The 23,035-nt window shown below is 33.4% G+C and overlaps 1 protein-coding gene across 3 annotated transcripts in view; it reads left to right on the top strand.

The window, feature by feature from the left end:
• The window catches only part of AP3S1 (adaptor related protein complex 3 subunit sigma 1), a 104,483-nt gene that overhangs the window by 50,874 nt on the left and 30,574 nt on the right, over positions 1-23,035 (top strand). For all 3 annotated transcript variants that reach the window (XM_074296859.1, XM_074297033.1, XM_074296945.1), the window contains exons 2-3: positions 9,638-9,729; positions 15,262-15,373. In XM_074296859.1, coding sequence (XP_074152960.1) covers positions 9,638-9,729; positions 15,262-15,373 — 204 coding nt within the window. The remainder of the gene's footprint in view (positions 1-9,637; positions 9,730-15,261; positions 15,374-23,035) is intronic.

The following is a 23,035-nucleotide window of genomic DNA, read 5'->3' as shown; positions in this document are numbered from 1 at the left end:
TTTTTTTTTTTTTTTTTGAGAAGATAATATTTTAATTTTTTTTGGTAGGGAGCCTTTAGTTTGCTAAACTTTAGTGGTCTTTTTTGAATGAATTGACAAATTTTAATTGCCAGTTAAATTAGAATCAAAATTAGCTAAAAGGAATTAGAAGATACTATTCAGAGTCCTCAGGAAAAAGAGAAGCCAAACCATTAAACTAAAAGCTTCATCTTTAATCACCTAGTAACAAAATTATGCATTGAGTTTGAGAGATATCAGAATGTTAACTCATTTTGCAAAAAAGATATTGAATGGAGAAGAAAGTAAACCATATCTCACTATTCAGTTGGAAATTTGAAATATGAGAAATCAAAGAATTACAAGGTTAATATATGAGAAAAAAAAGTGAAAATGGAATCACCTGTGATTCTGTGATATTTTAACAATCTGGGTATCAAATTGGGTATCAAAGAATTAAAGATCATTCACATTAACCCAGTGTACACTTACTTTTAAGCTCAATTTAAAAAAAAATTTTAAAATCCAGTTTAAGAAATTATTTAAGCTAGCCATTGGGAAAAGAAGAAAACAAAACCTATTAAAATATGTGTAGACATGCAAAACAAATTTTCACAATAGCTGTGTTTCAAAGAAAAAATGCTTTAAATTGTATACTGACTCCATCTGCCCTATCTGAAGGAGAATAACTTGTTACACATCATAAGTCTTTTGAAATTGTGGTTGGTTTTTGTGTTGATCAGTTACTAAGTCTTTCAAAATTGATTATCTTTCCAGTATTGCTTTTATTGTAGAACAATTGCAGTTTCTTTTTCTTGACATTACTATAGCTATCATTTCTAATATAACATTAACTACTAATTGACACTCTTCACCCTTTTTCTTACTGGAAAAGCTAGATTATCCCAATTACAGATAATGTTTGGTCTTAGTTTTACATAGAAACTACTTATTATTTTAAGGAAAATTCTATTTATTAATATGCTTTCTAATGTTATGGTTTTTTGAACTTGGAATGGGTGTTGTGTTTTGTCAATCTTTTTATTGCATTTTTAAATGGTTATGATTTTTGTTGTTTTTAATTATTAACATGGTCAATTATGTTCATAGTTTTCCTAATATTGAACTAATTCTTCATTTCTCGTATAAATATAGTATTTGAGCTTTGTGATATATTGATGTAATCTCTCTGCTAATAGTTTAACATTTTTTCATCAATATTCATTAGGGAAAATGGTATAGTTTTCTTTCTCTGTTTTGACTCTCCTTGTTGTAGGTATTAAGAACATATTTGTGTCATAGAAGGAATTCAGTAAGATTCTATCTTTACTTATTTTAAAAACAGCTTATGTACTTTTCAAATGAATTGTTCTTTAGATGTTGATAGAGTTCAGTTGTGAATCCATCTGGTCCTGGTCTCCCTAACCCTCACTTTGGTTTTCCCTTATGTTTTGCTTAATTTCTTTTTCTAAGATAGGGTTATTTAAGTATGCTATTTTTTGTTCTGTTAACCATGTTGACCATGATTGCTTCTGCTCCATCCCTTTAGATTTTTTTTTTTTTTAAATTTTTCTGATTAGAATTTGTAGATTGTTTTGTAAATTGTTTCAAAGAAGGTGTGCTGAGTGAGCCAGGCAAAATTGTTTCCTCTCACTGCCATTTTGCCTAAAACTTCAGTTGATAATGATGTACTGAGATTTTTAAGCTCAATTAAAATACTGTTAGAGGAATGTAGGTGTTTTTGACGCTGAAAATGTTTAAAGTGCAAACTGCATAAACCAATCAGTCAACAAATAAAATGGCTGAAAAGAAAAGACCAGTTTGCAGAAACTGTGATGTATTCCTTAAATATGAATTTAAAAAAAAAAGATTTCATTAAGGTGAAAGGAAAATAATAAGGTAACTGAAGATTGTCATGTTTCTAGGACTGCAAACTAACTATGTAACCCAATTGAAAAGAATAAACAATCCTCATTTATCAAAAGCTCATGATGAACTTAAGGAGTTTTTATATAATTTGTATAGGGCTCTATAAGCAGTGGGAAATTTTATGAAAAATTAGAAAAGATTAGATCAGAAAAAGACAATTTGCCTTAAAGGAAAATATATTTTTCATTTATGATGTCTGAAGAGACAGTTCCTTCCAAAGGAGGTGAGATTAAATTTGAGAATTCTAAGAATTTCTAAGATTATTTTAATAGAATTTGATAATCTTGGAAATTTGAAAAAGTAGCTTAAATCACCAAGAAAAAAAATTAGAGTTGAATAGTTTAAAGTTTAGATTTTTATTGTTTGGTAAATTAGGGACAATTGCTATTCACAGAATAGTTGATCTGTGCTTTGAATAATAATTTCAGATGTCACATCTTTATGGAAGTGATATTCAAAATGAATGCCAAAATTGGCAGATAATAGATTTTTTTCCTTATATATAAATGATCTGGAGAGGCATTTAACTGGATTAATGTTAATTTCAATTTTTATATTTTAAATACATAAGATACTTTTATTAGTGCCATGTTTACAAGTTCCTTGCACTGTAATTTTGGAAAATATGCTTAGAGAAATGTTATTAATTTTTAGGAATGATACCAGGGTATAATGCATTTGTAACATGAAGAGATCAAATCTTTGATTTGAATGCTATGATGATTTATGAATAAGAATCATCTTGTAATAGTGGCATTTATCTAGTAGGCATTGTGTCTTTCCTCAGGTTAATGTATGCCTTAAGTGTTAAAATAGATAAAATCCAATATGCTGAATTAGGTTTTTATAAATAATACAGCTAACATTGTGAAATTGCACAAACGCATATAGTAAACAACAAAACGGCAGAAATGCTATGATGGAAAAATTGTATCTAAGTGTGACAATAGCTATGGGGGTATGTAATATGTAGCATGGGGGTGTTCTTGTATAATTTGAAAGGAAGTGGAGTTGACATCTCTAGCTTCTTTTCCCCCTTCCCTTCTCCAAAAAGACTTTAATTCTTACCAGGAGGAAGAAGAGGATGTTGGCCATCTGGTTTGGCTACTTCTTTCCTCAGAGAGAGGGAACTGTGCTACATTCATACCTGTCTACTTCTTTAACTTATTAATCTAGAGAATCTCACTTGCAGGTTCATTTTAACAGTTGATTGCTTTTTTGTTAGTGAGGGAAGGAAAATGCTAAGGTTTTTATTCAAGACTTGACTTCTTTCCCGTTTCACAGTGAATGCTTGTGGTAGTTAGCCAAGAAGCTCATTTATTCAAATAGTAAAATGGAGAACAGAGAAAATATATTTAGGAGAATATATACCAGGTGACTAAGGTTAAAAGAGCTCTCCCATTCGGAGTGAGGTAATTCAGTTCATACAAAAGATCCTTTTAGATCCTACTCAAGAGGAAGTTTCCTGAAGTCTTTAGCAAGTTGGAGATAAGGACATAATTGAGACTGTCAGCTCTTCTCATATTGGCTTCTTCCCAAAGTCTTTTTCTTCATCAACCTGAAGTGGAGTTGGCATCTTCTATTCTTACTCTTGAAACTGGAAGCCAGAGTGCCTGAAGCCCAAAGAGACTTGAAGCAGGTCCAAAGACTTGAAGAGATTCCAAGAGGGTGTGAAGACAATTGAAGAGATCCCCTCTCTTTCATTCTCTTTAATTCTGGCCTACCCTTTGTGCAGAGTAGGGCAGGGCAGGGCATGACATTCATTTCCACTGGTGAGGAAAGAGATCTTGGCTTTTGGGATTAGGGTCACATAAGACAAAATATATATTTTTAAAACTTCTTTAAGGAGTTGAAAACACATTTGAAAACAGTAGATTTCATGAGGAGTAGGAATATTTTGAAGGTACAGAAATATGAAATAGGCTTTCTGTTCTGTATTTAAATGATAAATTTCTTGGTTTCTTGGAAAACTGAACCATAGTGCTCTAGCCTATTCAAATGAGATTTTAGATTTTCTTCCTTAGGGTCTAGAATAATTTTAGGCAAGTTGCCTGCAGGCCTCTCTCGTGGATATGGGACAATCTAGTATGTGAAATACTGAGAAATCTGAGTAAATGTTAACCTGTTCACTCTGCCAAGCTTTATAGACAAGGAGTTTGGTTTAGGAACATAAAGAGTTAAATTAAAAATAAATTCTATTAACAAACTTTTTTTTTTGGTAGACTTCATGAAGCTTGTGCAGAATGATCTTTCAAAAGTAAAGCTATGGTCATTATTCTGGAGGTGGCCAGGCAATTTAGAAATAAAAGGCCTAAACTGAATCCATAACCAAAAATGTAACCCCTCTTTTTTCCCCCCTTTCAGATATATTAATGATTATTTATCTGATTTTTTTCCCCCTCATTTTCTTTTAGCTATTCTAGAAGACTTTGCTCTTCTACAAGATCAGCTTTTCCCCCCTTAAATTGACTTTATCTTGGTTTTTTTGGGGGGAGGCAAACAAAATGGGGAATTGATGTTAATTGATGTTGTCATCCAAAAAAGTTACTTTGGAAGCTTTAAAATTTTATTTAATAGTTCAAGTTCAACAGTATTGCTATACATGTCTCATGTGCCTGGCACATATTATTAGAGATTAATTAAAATAAAGTTGTCTTTTGTTAGCATACAAGTTGATTTTATTCAAAAGACTGAATGCCACAAGTAGGAATGTGTTTTTATTACAACGTATGTATTTTCAGGATGAGCTAATATTTATGCTATTTCTAAAGCAGATTCAAAAGCAGTCACAAAGAAAATGCTGAAAAATTGTAACTATTCAATCTGTTGCTACAAAAAGTGTTCAAGACTAAAAGTGAATTTTTGCTCCTGTAGCATTTGAAACAGAAGTATAGGGTGGCTGTAATAGTGCCTGCTTCCCTGTCCAAAAGAGGAGGGCTTGTCATTCCAGAACAAAGATTGTGCCTTATAATAGTGTCTATACTTCCAGGACAAAAGGACTCTATATTGAACCCTGCCATTTATCCTTATGAGTATCTTTTTGGAGGGAATTGAAGAAAACTTCTGGGAATATGATATGTATATATTATTACCTAAAATTTGGAGCAGCTTACTTTTTTGTCTTTTCTCCTGCCACATACAAATACATTCTTGAAGAAGGTGTGTATTGGTACACAAAATGTTTATAATGCTTGTAATATAGATGTTACTATTGATGACTAGACTGTTCAACAATGTTGCTATTTTTTCTAAGGGAATAAGCATAGACATAGTCTTTGGGACTGTTCTGATTGACTAGAATTATTTTGCTGATTTATTAGATAGTCTAAAATAAAGAAAGAAACGTAAAGCCTCATCTAGACTAGCACCTCAATGTCCTCACTGCCTAGAAAAGGTAAGAAAGATTTAATTGGACTTTTTTTTTTTAGGATTAACTAAAACTGCAGTTCTAGGACATTGTACACACATTCTTCCTCTCCCTCTTCCCCCCTCTCTCTTTCTCTTCCCTTCCCTCTCCTTTTTCCTTTTCCTCTTCCTTTCCTTTTCCCTTTTCTTCTCCCTTTCCTTCTTTCCCTCTCCCTTACCTCACCGCCTCTTCCTCTTTCTAAGACTAAGATACTCCAATTAACAGAGTTGTGCTCCAAGATTCAGAATCTGAGTGACGGGTCAGCCATGGGCTTTGATGACTTCTCCCATTATCATTGAACTGAAAGTTTAAGTAACAGATCAGGAATCCCTTCTGACCTACAGTCATAGTTATGTGATAGTCCCAATAAGATGGAATAAGATATTGAATTAAGATGATGACTAAGTGGAAAGCAGGAAATGGAGGAAGAATCAAAAGTGTTCAGAAAATAATGATGAAAGGGGGCAGCTAGGTGGTGCAGTGGATAGAACACTAGCCTTAAAGGCAGAAGGATCTGAGCTCAAATTTGGCCTCAGACACTTAATACTTACTAGCTGTGTGACCCTGGGCAAGTCACTTAACCCCAATTGCTTCAGAGGAAAAAAAAAGAAAGAAAGAAAAGAAAAAAAAAAAAAAAGAAAATGATAAGGGTAGAGGGAAGAATTGAGTGTAACTCTTTAGGTTGTGAATGGGATTGACTAAAAAAGTGGACCCTTCAACAGAAATAGGGATATTACTAAAAAAGGAAGGTTAAAGGGGAAAGATGGTAGTGTATCCCTGAACAGACATAAGGGTTAAAAGAAAAGTCTAGAGGGAGTATGAATATCTGAAAGTTCTTTAGTAAGCATTCTTTGGAATCTCCTGAGACAGACCTGGTTCCTTTTTCTCTACTTTCAGTCCTCTATTGATAATTTCATCAAATCCCATGAGTTGAATGAAGATGATCCCTATTTGGTTTTTTCCCTGTATCCAATCTCTTTCCTTTCAGTCTCTACTCCAAAACATAAATTATTATATCATGCCTCCTATCAGGAATCTTTAGTGCTCCCTTATTGCCTTTCAGATTAAATGTCAGACAGAGAAGTTTATATTTTAAGTATTTTAACATTCTTGCTGTAACTTATCTTTCCCAAATTAATTTCACATCAGTATCCCTCAGTACATTCTGTTTCAGTCAAATTTTTGAGCCTGCTTACAGTTCCCATATGTGACATTATTTTCTCTTACTTATTATGTGTTTACACAGACTAAGGATATAATCCTTAGTCTGTCTCATAGAATCCTTTCCTTCTTTGAGTCTTATGCTCAAGGTTGCTCTCTTATATAAAGGCTTTCCTGATTCCCCACTCTCATGTATCTTCCCCCCTCTACAGTCCTAGTTGCTTCGTATTTCCTTAATATATCTTTCATATCAACTTACTGGTGTACATGTTGCTTTATTTATTTATTAGTTTCTTTTATTATTAAGGAATTTTCATGTATTTATTTATCCACAGTCACACATATATATACACACTTTGTTATCCTGGGGATGCTTAAAAGCCTCCTCTACCACTATAATTTGGTCTTTTAAAAATTTCAATAGTATTTTATTTTACCAATTACATGTAAATAAAGTTTTCCACATTCATTTTTGTAAGATTTTGAATTCCAAATTTTTATCTTTTCCCTCTTCCCCAAGGCATCAAGCAATCTGCTATAGGTTATACCGTACATATTGCTTTGTGATCCAATAAAATGGTTATATACTTGTTGAATGAACAGTTGAAATCCTGCTTCTCTTTTCTTTGGGTTATTTTCTCTATGACTAAATTCTCTTAGAAAGGATGATTTTTAACATGGCTTTGATGCTTATATTGCAAACCTTGTTGATTTTTCTGTCTTTTGTGAAAGAACAAGGATTTAAGTGACTTCCCCCAACTACTGTGTGAATGGAGAGGAATGGGGGAACAACAGAATTAGTCTGCCTTTTGTGTATTAGTACCATGAGGCCAAGTTTGGGATGGCTTATTCCTTCCTGATATATTTAAAGCAGCAAATACAGTTTGCTGAAAAGCAGCTGTGCCTCACAGCTGCTTCAGGAAAACAGGTTGTGGAGAGGGAGACATGACATCATGAGATCATGAAGCAGAGAGCTTTAACCAGAGAAGAAAAAGAGTAGATGGAGTGTTAAATATTAATATGGAGTGGAAATGGGGTTAGAATATACATTTTCCCTTCTTGGTGGTTGTAGTGGGAGTGATATAGATTCAGATCTCTGATTTTTTGGGAGGATGAGGTGGGGAGATTCCTGATAAGGGAATTCTTTCCACCAATTCATTTTGGCAACTTTTGCAATTTATAGTCTTAGAGAATTTCATTGGGCATAAATAACTTGATAATTCATATATATATGTATGTATGTATGTATGTATGTATGTATGTATATGTATACAAGGGCCAGGACTTGAACTCTGCTTTTACAGATTTTAAGGATTACTCATTCACTATGCCAGACTACCTCTCAGAATTTATTTTGTCAAAATGAAGCTTCAGTACTCCATGGTGTCTTCCTAAGATTAATTTTTTTTGAAGAGGTAATTTGCTTATATCATATTTTTAAATTTGCAAATCTAACCTTCTGGAGGCTCTTTCACCATTTTATAACTTTGAACTTGCTATCAACAAGGCAAATGCCAAGGGTTCCAGTCTTATGGTCCCAAGGCCTGTGTTATCTTATAAATGGATCACAGCCATGCCTTCTACTGTGTTTTTGTATGGCTGTTTTTGAAAAAAAGATCAATTACAAGACTGAAAACAAAACACTTACCAAACAATATATTTGAATATGAAACACAGAAAAGTTTTTAATAAATCAGTTATTGGTACAATATATTTTTTTCTTTGTCTTCACTATTAGTAATTTATTCCATCCTTGATTTCATACCTCAATTCTGGATTAGAATAAACTTTTCTATTTCCCCCTGAATCAGAGCTGGTAATCAGAAGTTCTTTGTAGAGGTTCATATCATTCTTCATATTCTTGGCCTAAAACTACCAAGATCATCCAGTTATTCCAGCAAGGGTTTTTTTGTTTGTTTGTTTGCTTGTTTGTTTTCTTTTGACTCCTTCAAAACTAAACAAAGGTAATTATTTGCTTTGTTTTTTTTTTGTTTTGTTTTTTTGTTTTTTTTTTTTTTCCTCCTAATGCTTTGCCCGTGTTAAAAGCCGTTAAAAGTGAAAGAAAAGTTACTATAGACAGATGGGATGTACTGCTTCGAAATGTGAGAATGTCTTGGACTTCTTTTCTAAATCACTAATGTTCCTTTACCATTTTACCTTCTTCTGTGTTCATTTTATTCTAACCTTTATCCTTCCTTGAGAGATTTAATCTCTTCCTTAGGGATTTTAATTGTATTTTATGTAATGATCAGCGCTTGGTATAACTTTCTTTGTAGTTGGTTCCTTAGTAATAGCTAATTTCATGAACTGTCTCTGGACACAAACAGATTCTGCTTTTAAAACTGGTTGTCTTATGGAGAGAACACTGCATTCATGGGGCAGGAAAACTGGATTCTCTTCTATCAGTATGGCAGCAATAGGAAGTGCTGAACTTGTATTCAGAAGTCTTGACTTGATCTCTTGCCTCAACTCATTCAAACATTTACTAAACATTCATGACCTTGTATATACTGGTAAGGATAAATGCATAGCAGTTTCTGCTCTTGAAAAGCATGCATTCTACTGGAGCCAAGAAGGCTTCCAACATTCCCTGTGTTTCTATAAGTGATTTCACACATCTGAGTCTTAGTTTCCTCATCTTTAAAATGGAGATGACTTAATACTTGCACTGCCTACTTTACAGAGTTGTGAGGATCAAATAAGAAGATAGAAATAAAATATTTTATAAATGTTAAAATACTATAATGTTACTATTTTTGCCTTTAGTTTGTCTTTGGTTTTGGTTTCCTTATCAATAAAGTGAAGGAGTTAGATGACCTCTAAAAATTTTCCAACTTTAATATTCTATGACTTTTCAAGCATATATTTAAACTTATTAAAAGGAGTTTTGAACACAAAACATTTTGCTGCTGTTGTATTTCTTCACTAAAAAGCTTTATCTTTGCCTTCATCAGGTATCATTTTAAAATAAGATCCATAATAAAATTTTCTTTCCACAGAATCATTTCTAGAGAAGTAAGGATTTTATTGCTAATTAATGTCACAGGTTAACATTGTTAGTAGTGGCTAGAAATATTTACAATACCAAAAAAATGCTGCTAATTGTTAATCTTATTTCAATATATGTAAAATATTTTTCCCCAGAGTGAAGATACACAGCAACAAATCATCAGGGAAACTTTCCATCTGGTGTCTAAACGAGATGAAAATGTCTGTAATTTCCTAGAAGGAGGATTGTAAGTAAAACATTTAATTAAAATATCTACTGTTTTTTGAATAAATGAGTCAGTCACCATTTATATTTTGTCTATAACTAGAAGAACAAAAATGCAACAACAGTTCCTGCCCTAAAGGAGGAAGGATTTTTTCTTATGAGAATGCAAATACAAGGTAAATTTTTGGGCAGAAAGGCATTAGGAGCCTAGGAGAGGGAATCAAGAAAAGCTTCACATAGAGTTCTGAAAGGAAAGAAAGCATCCTAAGTGTTGCTTAGGAGGGGAAGTGTTCTGGGTCTGTGGAAAACCAGTGAAAAGATGGATGGAATGTCCTGTGAGAAGCATTGAGGTCAGCTTATCTGATCTGTGCAGTGTGGAGAAGTGAGTGATATACATACAATGTAGGCTGGTTTGCAGAGAGGAGAGACTTTGATATAGAGAAACAAGTTGGGAGAATATTGAAGTAGTTTAGGCAAGAGATAATTAAAACCTGAACTAGGTTAATGTGCCAGGTAAGTTAAGCAAAGGGTAAGATGAGACAGGAGAAAGTATGAGATTTGGCAGTTAATTATTAGGATACTGTACCTCTCCAATTTGGACTAATTGGGGAAGAGAATAATAATAATAATGATGATAACAATAACAACAACAACAACAATAATAATAATAATAGCTAGCATTCACAATTATCCCTTCCATATTTTGACTTTCCCATTGCGGTTTTGATAATGTTGCGGGTTGGAATAAGTTAAATGGCAATCTTGAGGGAGCTTTTCCAGAAGCCAAAGATGACTTGTGAATGCCAGCAGATGATATAGAAAAAAAGTTTAGAAACTCAGAAATGCATAAAATACATATGTAGTTTTGTATAATATCAATATATTTTATTTTTAATAATACAGTAATTTAGACTTTTTCTCTGATACAAAAGGAGGTTCAAAATTACATAGTTGTCATCTTTCTAACTTCCATCATGTGAAAGGGAGAACTATATATAGCTCTTTAAGGTTTGTGAAACCCTTACCATATTTGATCATTACAAGAACCTTGTGAATTAGGTAAGATTACTCTCCCCATTTTATAGAGGGGAAATCTAAAACCAAGAGAGATTTAGTAACACTCACTCAAACAGCTATTAGGTATCTGAGGTAGGATTTGAATTCAGGTCTTCTTTACTTCAGATCTCACCCTTTATTCAATGATTTACCTTGCTTAAAAAGGCTTGAGTTTAGAAAAAAAAAAAAAAAAAGCAAAGGCATGCAGTTTATTGTTTTCAGTTTCACATAATAAACTGGGATTTAGAAAATTCCAACTGAGACCTAGATGATCTATTTTTAAAAAGAATAGGTGAGAATGGTTTGTAATCAGCCTAATCAATTGGTACAGATAGATGATCAAAGGTTTCTAGAATATGTGGAGCTTGGCCTCAGTGACCTCCAAAGATCCAGACAATGCTAGCTATTGTGGATACTTTTTTTTTTTTTTTTTTTTTCTTTTTCAACAATTTCTTCACAGGCAGGTAATTAAACATACTTCTCTGTTATCTTGATTGTACTGACAATTTATCTATTAAGCTGTTTTCTCATAGACAAGATGAAAAGATAGGTTTAGGGGAATCCCTTGATTAATTAATTAATAGAAATCCTAAATTTGTGGACTTAGGAATATATTAGACTTAACAATTATTTTATGAAAAAGTTACATAAGTTTTGTTAACATAAGGCAATCTTACCTGACAATCAGTTTTGCTTATGGAGGAAGTTTAATTTCTTATATAGCACTTTTAAATGCATGGATAGATAAATGGTTAATCTTGTGACTATTGCATATTAACTTGTGATAAAAAACTTTGTACTTTCTCATGAACCTTAAACAGTTAATTCACTTCACTTTTCTGGGCATTAGATTCTCCAACTCTAATATTCAGATATTAGACTAGATGGGCCTCTTAAATTCCTTCTAGCTCTAAATCTTATAACAGTTTAAACAAGTATATACAACTGTTCTCTTCAGAGAGAACTGTTCTCATTCAATCTGTGCCACCTGGATTCCTGTCTTTAAAAATATTTTTTGCCTCTTTTTCTCTTAATAACAAGGGAGATGCAATTTGCTATAAAGGAAAGAGTACTGAAATTAAAGTGAAGGATTGTTGTTCTTATTCAGTCACTCTTTTTGACCTCATTTGAGGTTTTCTTGGTTGAGATAATGAAGTGGTTTGCCATTTCTTTCTCCAGCTGACTTTACAGATAAGAAAACTGAGGCAAACTGGGCTAAGTAACTTGCCCAGGGTCACAGAGCTATTAAGTTTCTGAGGTTGGATTTGAACTTGGGCCTTGATTTCTAACCAACATTGTCCACTGTAGAGAAGCAACCTGACTTTGCTGCCCGTGTAACCTTTATCAGGACTCAGTCTACTTTTCCGGACCTCTGTTTGCTTCTTTCTCATGAATGAGTGAGAATTCTAGATGATATCTAAGATTCTTTTCTGCTCTAAATATATGTTCTTAAAACCACCTTGGATTTTGAATAAAGTTGGAGATTCTTCCTAGCATTACCTTTTTTACTGCATTTTTCAGAAGGAAAAACAGGACCTGACACAGTGTCTGCTGCATTGTAAACAGAATTTGTTGAATAGGAATACCTTGAAATATATATTCAGATTTCTGTTTGAATTTTAGTTTATACTTGACCTGGAATCATTCTTTAGAAACTGAAATGTGTTTTTGTAGAACACTGAACTAGATGTCAAGAAACAAGCTCTGGTCTTGAATCTGCCATAAATGAGATGGTTGTTAAGTCACTTAAATTCACTATTTTTCAGTTATTTTGTCTTTAACTAGGAAGTTAGACTAACTTCTCCTTCAGCTCCAAAATTCTGTTTAAAATTGATTTAATATTACTTTCATGTAATCATTTTACATCTTAGCCATTTCAAAGCTGAAAACTAGATCTTATTTGTAGAAAGGTATTCATTTAAAATTTCCCCCCTAATGTTTAACCTTTTAGTGAGGAAGAATTGTTATAATCCTATTGTCAATGTGATGGGGGTTGAGGTCCCTTTAAGATTTCCTTTCTGATTTCCCAGCCCCCATGGCTGACCTTTGATTTACAAATCCTGGTCAGTGGGTTTTCCCCATCCCCACTGGATCTGAACTAACCAACCCCCACAGTTTAAACCCATTGAATTCTATCAACGCTGACCCTAGCTGAAAGCCCACCAGGAGCCTGGGACTTCACCCACAAGCCCCCTTTAGGTATAAAAGAGCCAAGCTGGAGCTCTCTCTTGGCAGGAGCCCTTCCCTCCCATCCCCAACATGGTATCCTTCTGGCCATGTAAAGGTTCCTGCCTGCTCAGCGACCACCTTTGGCCCTGGCATCTTTCTACCTTTAACTTTACTTCTAAATCCCTACAATAAACCTTTTTTATCAATCTAGGTTTTCGGGCCTGTAAATTCTTTTTAAAAGGGGACTCTGTGCTATCATGTGACTATCTTTGCGCCAACCAAAAAAGGGTTCCCCCTTCCCTAACTCTCATCAAATATATCTTCAGAAAGTTTTTCAAGCACACATTCCTTTAATTTTTTTCTTTTTATAGAAAATGATTATTTTGTGAAGTAGGAGTAGTAATAGGTATTTTTAATTGAAAGTGAAGTGTAAAGTCGGGGCTAGCTCCCTGGAGGCCTCAGGATCAGCCAGAGTCAGGATAAGCAAAAGTCCTTGGTCTTTAGGGGAAGAAGTGAAGGGGATGGACAAGACTTCCAGGAATTTTGCCAAGGATCCCTCCTTTATTCTAGAATCCAGAATCTCCACACTTTTATTCATCCTGCTACCAAGTGCAGTTCTCTCTCCTCTCTCACCCACTCCTTAATCCTTCCTACAATTCTCTTAACCCGAAACATTGAACCAGCATTAACTGTTTGAAGAGCAAATTCCAAACATTTGCTAATAGTCATTGTCCAATAGGTAATTAACCATAAGTGCTCAGTTGTCTGATTCAAGCATACCTTTTAAGAGTTTCAGCCCTTTACATTGAAGGTTAACAAATTTCAGAGGACAAAAAAGAAATATTTATGAGAAACAGCCTTGTCTACTGGATAGAAAGCTAACTTGGATTCAAGTTCCACCTAAAATTTAGACATTTAGATATTATAGTAGGTAGAGCTCTAAGTTTGAAGTCAATAAAACCTGAGTTCTAATCTGCCTTCTGCCACGTAGTAGTTGGGTAAGTCATAACCTCTGTTTGCTTCAGTTGCCTCATCTGTAAAATGAGCTGGAGAAGAAAATGTCAAACTACTCCTGTATCTTTGGGGATAATGACACCTGACTACCAGGTAGTGAAGATCAAATAAGACCCATAATTTTGTAAAATGTTTTGTATTATGCCTGTTACATTGCGGCTACTAAATGAGTACTAGTTGCTGCTATTGTTGTTACTCTGGCTTTCCTTGTCTTAGAACATTCTCAAAGACTCCAAGTTGAAGGATGATTGCTGACTTTCATTGGGAAAGGAAGTTGCTCAGAGGTGCTCCCCATACCCATGAAATCACAATTTGGGGGTGAGGAGGAGGGAAAAAGTGTAACATGAGAAGTCTAATTCAACTGATTATCACTTTATTTTCAGTGCTTTCTTCTGCTCTTTAAAAAAAAATTATTGTTTCGTCAGTTGATTTTGATTAGCTTTAATTTTCACAAATTCTGGAAATATTGAAAATTCTTTTGAAAAAGTATTTTTTATATTTATGAGAATCATTCCCAGCGTTTGATGTGACATTAGAGGCTCAACTCATAAATAAAGGTTAAATTCAGCACCTGGGACAGGGACTCAGTATCTCAAGAGTGTATTCTTTTTGAACGGTTCTTATTGTTAAAAACTGAGCCAAAATTTGCCTACTCATTATTCCTACTCATTTTTTTCTTGAAGTCCAAAGACAAGAAGTTAAACCTTTACTCGTCATTACAACCCTTCAGAAATTTGAAGACAGTGGTCATCTCTACCTAGCAAAGTGGCTAAAATCTTTATAGAAGATGGGTCAGAAATGTTATAAGATAACTTTACTAAAAACATTTTTAAAAGTAGTATTTTGATGTTACTGTGTGCTAAAAGAATAATTCCAGAGACCTATTATTCCATTTTTGTTATGATGAAAATCACTATATATTGAATTTTAAAGACGTTATTACAAAAAATATGTCCTGCATTAAGAAATATTGTATAGTTTTCTCTAATTGGTAATTAGCTTTTAAGATTTCTAATGGAAACAACCTATCATTCTTATTCTTTTCACTGGTATGCCTATAGATCTCTTTCTATACAGTGAACTTTAATTAAGAAGAAATTTTTTTTTCCCTTATAGTTTTCTAAGCAAAAGAAAATCTATTCTTTATTGTATTATTTTATGAAGTGAGTGTACCTTAAGTAGAAGCCATAAATGATATCTTTCTTACTGGGAATTTTTTTACATAACAATATTTTACTATAAGTTTTAAAATTGCTTGAACTAATGAATATATGTCTTGTATTTCCTCTGACAGTTTTTTGCCTTTGTTGTTTAGGCTAATAGGTGGCTCTGACAACAAACTGATTTACAGACATTATGCCACATTGTATTTTGTCTTTTGTGTGGATTCTTCAGAAAGTGAGCTTGGCATTTTAGACCTAATACAAGTAAGTTACTAATGCTGTCCTTGTTGTAAATAATGTTGAACTTTTTTTTTCAAACTTTCATTTGTTTCATAATTTTTTTGAACATGATTTTTTTATAAATGAATAAAATTTATATAATAATTGTTCAATACTTTTTAGTCATAATAGCAAATTTGAATCCACATTGATTTTTAGAAGCTATCTGAATTGCCTAAGTTTGAGCCAGTAAATCCTTATCAAGTGAGTTATTCTACTTAGAATGTGTTCTTTTAAAGTATTTGTAAGCTTATTTTGAGATTATTTTTTAAAATGATAAAAATCACTTGATTTTTGGGTGTGTAGAAAAACTACTGTGTAAATGTTTTACAAAAGTATTTTTTAATGTTCAATTTGTGTTTCTAAGATTCATTAGGGGAAAAAAGCACTTATCCACTTAAATTCTCAGAAACGTAAGTCAAGTTGAGGGGGGGTAAATTCAAGACCTGAATTTGATGAGACTGTTTTATACATTTTCTGTTTGTTTGTTTTTAGAAATAGCTGCAAAATATTTTTAGCATCAAAATTATTAGGTTAATTAAGAGTAGTATTGAGGAAGATTGCTTGACAAGAGGCTTGTCACATTCTTTCTGGAACAAAATTTTTTTTCAAAAGAAATTATATAATTTTAATCTGAACTTAATACCAAAAAAAAGAAGCATTTCCAGTAGAACAGTAGTAGAACAGATAAGGAGGATTTGTTGTGTAAGAAAATACCTTTTATTTACAACTTGCTTTTTCTTTTAAGTATCTAATAGATGTAATTTTCAAAGATGTCCTGTTTGTGCTTTTACTTATTCTCTTTTGTGCATCTGGAGAAAGATGGAAAAGGAAAAGGGGTTAATCATTATTAAGTTCTGTTCCTTTCCTTTCCTCTTTTGTTTCCCATCTCTCTAATACCCTAAATAACAAAAGAAAAACAATCCTTATAATAAACATGCATGTTGAAGGAAAACAACTTCTCACATTGGTCATGTTTGAATACTTATGTCTTGTTTTGTTTTGGGTTTTTTGTTTTTTTTTTTTTTTTGGTCAGGAGGTGGGAAGTGTGCTTCTTCATCAAAGGAAGGGGGGATTTGCAATTGAGGAAATTGAAGGAAATAGAGGTTATGTGAAATATCCAGGATCATACAACTTGTAATTGTCTTTGGTTGCATTTGAAATCAGATCTTCCTTACTCTAGGCCCAGTGTTCTATCTATGCACCAACAATTGCTTTATCAAATTTGAGCCACAGTTGGTTATTAATTCAATCATCCTTAAGTCTTTCAAAGTTGTTTTTCTTTAGTGTTGTTAGTATTATAAGTATCTAGGTGTCACTGGGGATAGAGTGCTGAGCCTAGAGGCAGAAACACCTGAGTTCAAATCCAGCCTTAGATACTTACTGGCTATGTGACTCCAAGCAAGACACTCAACCTCTATTTGCTTCAATTTCCTTAACTGTAAAATGGAGATAGCATCTCTCCTCTAGGGATGTGTGAAGATCAAAAGAATAATATTTTTAAAGCACTTAGCCCAAAACCTGGCACAAAAGAGGCACTATATGAATGCTTGTTTCCTTCCCTTTCCTTTTATATAAATTGTTCTGGTTCTGCTTTCTTCTGAATCTATTCATATAATTTTTCTCAGGTTTCTCTGAAAACTGTACCTTTCATTATTTCTTAAAATGTCATAAAATTCCACTGCATTCACATATATAATTTGTGCAGCTGTTCCCTAGATGACAAACATTCTCCTACCCCTATTCCTCCTGTTTTATAGGTCTTTGCTGTATTGAAAATTTATGGGAAAGCTACTTTTGTACACATAGATGCTTTTCATTTTTTATCTTTTTAGAGATATAGCCCTAATACTGGCAATAGTAGACCAAAGGACATACTTTATCTTCCCCAGTAAGTTTTAGGTTGAAGTCTGCTACAGACAGAAATCTATTTCTATATTAGCTTTACCAACAAAATTATATCTAAGCCTTCCTTTTACTTAGAGAAGAAGGCAGAAAATTCTTTTTTTCGTCATACTGTGTGTTATTTTAGTCTTGCAAGTTGCTGAACGGCATAAAAACAATGAATGTCATAGTTGATAGCTTTAGAACTGTTTGTTATGCATGTCTTAATTGGAAGTGATAAAATATTTACAAGGTGGAAAAAAAAGAACTACATCAATATTTAATGTTTGGTTTGGATATTTATAAGCATTCATACTGACCTCAATTTATCTGTTATCTTAAGCCAAGAGTAATTCAATGGATAATTTTGTTTTCTTAATTATACTTTTCTTTCCCATTTTAAAATGTTTTTATTTTCCCCAGTTACATGTAAAACATTTTTAACATTTGTTTTTAAAACTTTGAGTTCCAGATTCTATCTCTGAAGGCACATGTGAAGTTATGTAAAACATTTCCATAAGTCATATTGTGAAAGAAAACACATTCACACCATCACTACCAAAAAAAATCCTCAAGAAAAAAAAAAGTTTAAATAAAGTATACTTCAGCTTGTATTCAGACACAAATCAGTTCTCTCTTGGAGTATGGAAAATATTTTTCATCCTAAGTCCTTCAGAATAATCTTGAATCATTGTATTGCTGAAAATAGCAAAATCATTCTTAGCTTATCATCCTAGAACATTACTTTCTCATGGAGGTCTTACTTTCCAGGTTTTTCTGAGAGCATCTTTTTTAATAGAACAATAGTATTCCCTCATAAGCACATACCACAGTTTATTCCCCAATTGATGGCTTCTTTTTAATTTCCTACTATACTTTTTGTTAGTGTATTATAGTCCTGATGTCAAGATTATTCCCATTAATAGACAAGCCTAATTACAGTTGGAGAAACAAAATCAAGAACAAACCCCACAAGTCTTACATGGCTTAAAAAAATGATATTTGCACTATGTAATAGATATATAATCAAAATACGATTTTATAGTATATGTTAATACTGGGGTGCAGTGTACTATTTTTGAGGATGTTGTTTACTTATGATACTATAGTGAGGAGGATGGAACAAACTAGGAATTTTAGATTTTCTCTGCCTGGATTTCTATCCATAGTACCTATTTTATGGAGTTATGAAAAGGAGATGAGATAATGTAAAAAATATTTTGTAAAATATAAAACACTACATAAACAGTATTTTATATTGCAAACAGTAAAATATTATTTAAATGTCATTGTTGCTTTATCAGAGACACTTTAATTAACTGGATCCAGAGGCAGGGGAAAAAGCCTTTGCCTTGGCATTAAAAAGCCAGATGTTTCAAGGTCACAATGTCTGAAATAACCATCATTAAATTTCTTTGGTTAAGACAATGTCCCAATCTTCTCATAAGGAAGCAGAACATTGAGCATCAAAGGAATAGGACACAGATTTGAAGGCAGGGAAGGGGAAATGAGGTTCAAGGTATGGAGGTATTTCCTGTGGGGGTAGGATCCTCATGTGAGCTATGTAACAGAAAGGCTTCCAAGGTTAAGGTTTTAATGACAGCTTCCTTGAAATGTCCTGTCGTCTCTAAGTTATAATCCTTCTCTGGGAGGAGGTTTCTTTTCTGTATAATCTTTTTCTCTGTAAGCAGGTTTCTTAAGAGGCTTCTGGAGCCTTCCCCTCCAAAAGTGTGGGATTGCTGGACTTGTGAATCCACAGGACGTCTTCTCTTTGACTCAATCCAGACTGCCCAATCTAGACTGACTCTCCTTCTAGACTGCCCTCCTCTTTTATCTTCCCAGACAATGGGCTTATGGGAAGTCCTTCAACCAATGAACTTGCTCCTTTTAAAGGTTGTGTAAACTCCTTTTCAGAACTCCCTTTAAAGGTGTGAACTAAACATGTGAACTCTGAGCTAGAGAATTGTTTAGACAACCTGAGTTATCACCTTGTAATCCTAACACTTTCTGAAGAGAAACTTTTCCTATTTCATAATTTATGCTGCAGGCAAGAAATGTGCAGGATTTCTTTTTTCTTTTGTTACCAGTGGTTTTTTAATTCAGAGATATTTCATTTTGGTGGTGGGGCAGCCATATTAGTAGTATTCCTTAAATTTTAAAAAATGGTAGCAGGTCAGTTCTTAACTTTAGCTTTACTATCAAAGTATTTTGGTAACTATATTTTAATACGATTAATGGTCTTTTGTAATTGTATGTATGTGTGTATATTTATGTTTATATCGATAGATATAGATGTGTAATGCATTTGTTGTTTTTCTGGAGATCTTTGAGCAGCTTTCCTTTCAGCAGATTAATCACTAGGAGAATAGCCAGGTGTTAAAAGTCCAAAGTCTTTTTTTTCTCCTTCAAAATTTAGTGTCCTTGTGTGGGGCCCAGGCTAGCTTTCTTAGAGCCTTCCGGAGTCTTGGTTTCAGTGGGGGGAGCAGGAGGACAGTCTAGTCACCAGGAGGCTGATGAAGATGGAATGAATCTGAGTCTGGGGGCATATGCTTCAGCTTCCAGCCACTACAAAGGTGGACGATGGAACGAATGTGTCTCTGGGTCCCTTCCGAGTCTGTGTCTGGCCCTTCTGAATCTCTGGGTCTCACTCTGGCTGAGTTTGTCACAGCTTTATATGCTGTATTTTGAGTATAAACCAATCATTATATCACTAGGAAACCATTATTAAATCAATTTTACTAAACTAAAGAACTATTAATCACCATGCTAAACTAGATAACCATTGTATTTATCAATTCCACTGACTTAACACCTTGTAAGAATCCTTTTTTCAGAGTTCTGGCCCATGACATACATATATATATGCATACATCTGTATTTATTCACTGTCTCTATCTATCTATCTATCTATCTATCTATCTATCTATCTATCTATCTATCTATCTATTTATCTATCTATCTATCTATCTATCTATCTATCCATCTATCATCTATCTATCTCTTATACATTTAAAAACATTTCCTAGAAAGGATTCATCAGACTTCTTTTTCTTCTTTTTTTTTTTTTTATTTTGTATGGCAATTGGGGGTAAGTGACTTGTCCAAGTCACATAGCTACTAAGTGTTTAAGTGTCTGAAGCTGGATTTGAACTCAGGTCCTCCTGACTAAAAGGCTGCTGTTCTCTCCACTCATTGCACCATTTAGTCATCCCCTGCCTCAGACTTTCTTTCTTTTATTTTTTTTAGATATCCTTTTTTTTCTTTTCTTTTTTTTTTTTTTTAATAATTTTATAATTATAAAAACCTATAAAATGTATAGGTAATTTTTTACAACATCCCTTTTACTCCTTCTGTTCCAAATTTTTCCCCTCCTTCCCTCCACCCCCTCTCCTAGATGGTAGGCATTCCCATACATATTAAATGTTATAGTATATCCTAGGTACAATATATATGTGCAGAACCGGATTTTGTTGTTGTTGATGTTGCAAAGGAAGAATTGGATTCGGAAGGTAAAAATAACCTGGGAAGAAAGACAAAAAAAATGCAAACAGTTTACACTCATTTCCCAGTGTTCCTTCTCTGGGGGTAGCTGATTCTGTCCATCATTGACCAATTGGAATTGGATTAGCTCTTCTCTATGTTGAAGATATCCACTTCCATCAGAATACATCCTCATACTCATACATAATCATTGTTGAAGTGTATCTCCTAGTTCTGCTCATTTTACTCAGCATCAGTTGATGTAAGTCTCTCAAAGCCTCTCTGTATTCATCCTATTGGTCATTTATTACAGAAAAATAATATTCTATAACATTCATATACCATCATTTACCCAACCATTCTCCAATTGATGGGCATCCATTCATTTTCCAGTTTCTAGCCACTACAAAAAGAGCTGCCACAAACATTTTGGCACATACAGGTCCCTTTCCCTTCTTTAGTATTTCCTTGGGATATAAGCCCAGTAGTAGTACTGCTGGATCAAAGGTATTCACAGTTTGATAACTTTTTGGGCATAATTCCAGATTGCTCTCCAGAATGGTTGGATTCTTTCACAACTCCACCAACAATGCATCAGTGTCCCAGTTTTCCCACATCCCCTCCAACATTCATCATTATTAGTTTCTGTCATCTTAGCCAATCTGACAGGTGTATAGTGGTATCTCAGAGTTCTCTTAATTTGCATTTCTCTAATCAATAGTGATTTGGAACACCCTTTCATATGAATAGAAATAGTTTCAACTTCATCATCTGAAAATTATCTGTTCATATCCTTTGACCATTTATCAATTGTAGAATGGCTTGATTTCTTATAAATTAGAGTCAATTCTCTGTATATTTTGAAGATGAGGCCTTTATCAGAACCTTTAACTGTAAAAATGTTTTCCCAATTTGTTACTTCCCTTCTAATCTTGTTAATAGTTTTGTTTGTACAAAAAGCTTCTTAATTTGATGTAATCAAAATTTTCTATTTTGTAATCAATAATGATCTGTAGTTCTTCTTTGGTCACAAATTCCTTCCTCTCCTCCACAAGTCTTGAGAGGTAAACTATCCTATGTTCCTCTAATTTATTAATGATCTCTTTCTTTTGCCTAAATCATGGACCCATTTTGATCTTATTTAGTATGTGGTGTTGTGTGGTCCATGCCTAGTTTCTGCCATACTAATTTCCAGTTTTCCCAGCAGTTTTTGTCAAATAATGAATTCCTATCCTAAAAGTTGGGATCTTTGAGTTTGTCAAACACCAGATTGCTATTTTTATTCACTATCTTGTCCTGTGAACCTAACCTATTCCACTGATCAACTAGTCTATGTCTTAGCCAATACCAAATGGTTTTGGTGACTGCTGCTTTATAATATAGTTCTAGATAAGGTATAGCTAGGCCACTTTTATTTGATTTTTTTTTCATTACTTGAAATTCTCCACCTTGTTCTTCTATATGAATTTTGTTGTTATTTTTTCTAGGTCATTAAAATAGTTTCTTGGGAGTCTGATTGGTATAGCACTAAATAAATAGATTAGTTTAGAGAGCATTGTCATATTGATTATATTTGCTCGGCCTAGCCAAGAGCACTTAATGTCTTTCCAATTATTTAAATCTGACTTTATTTTTGTGGCAAGTGTTTTGTAATTTTGCTCATATAATTCCTGACTTTCCTTTGGTAGATGTATTCCCAAATATTTTATACTATCAACAGTTATTTTGAATGGAATTTCTCTTTGTATCTCTTGCTGTTGGATTGTGGTTGGTAATGTATAAAAATGCTGAGGATTTATGTGGATTTATTTTGTATCCTGCAACTTTGCTAAAGTTCTGAATTATTTCTAATAGCTTTTTAGCAAATTCTTTGGGGTTCTCTAAGCATCATGTCATCTGCAAAGAGTGATAGTTTGATTTCCTCATTTCCTACTCTAAATCCTTGAACCTCTTTCTAAGCTGTTATTTCGAGGCTAGCGTTTCTAGTACAATATTGAATAGTAACGGTGTTAGTGGGCAACTTTGTTTCACTCCTGATCTTACTGGGAAAGGTTCCAGTTTATCTCCATTACATATGATGTTTACTGATGGTTTTAAATATATGTTCCTTATTATTTTATGGAATAGTCCATTTATTCCTATATTCTCAAGTGTTTTTATTAGGAATGGATGTTGGATTTTATCAAATGCTTTTTCTGCATCTATTGAGATGATCATATGGTTTTTGCTAATTTGGTTATTAATATGGTCGATTATGCTAATATTTTTCCTAATATTGAACCA

The sequence above is a fragment of the Sminthopsis crassicaudata genome, chromosome 1, assembly GCF_048593235.1.
Source record: "Sminthopsis crassicaudata isolate SCR6 chromosome 1, ASM4859323v1, whole genome shotgun sequence".
In the NCBI taxonomy this organism is placed as follows: Eukaryota; Metazoa; Chordata; class Mammalia; order Dasyuromorphia; family Dasyuridae; genus Sminthopsis; species Sminthopsis crassicaudata.
This window is presented reverse-complemented; position numbering and strand designations above follow the sequence as displayed.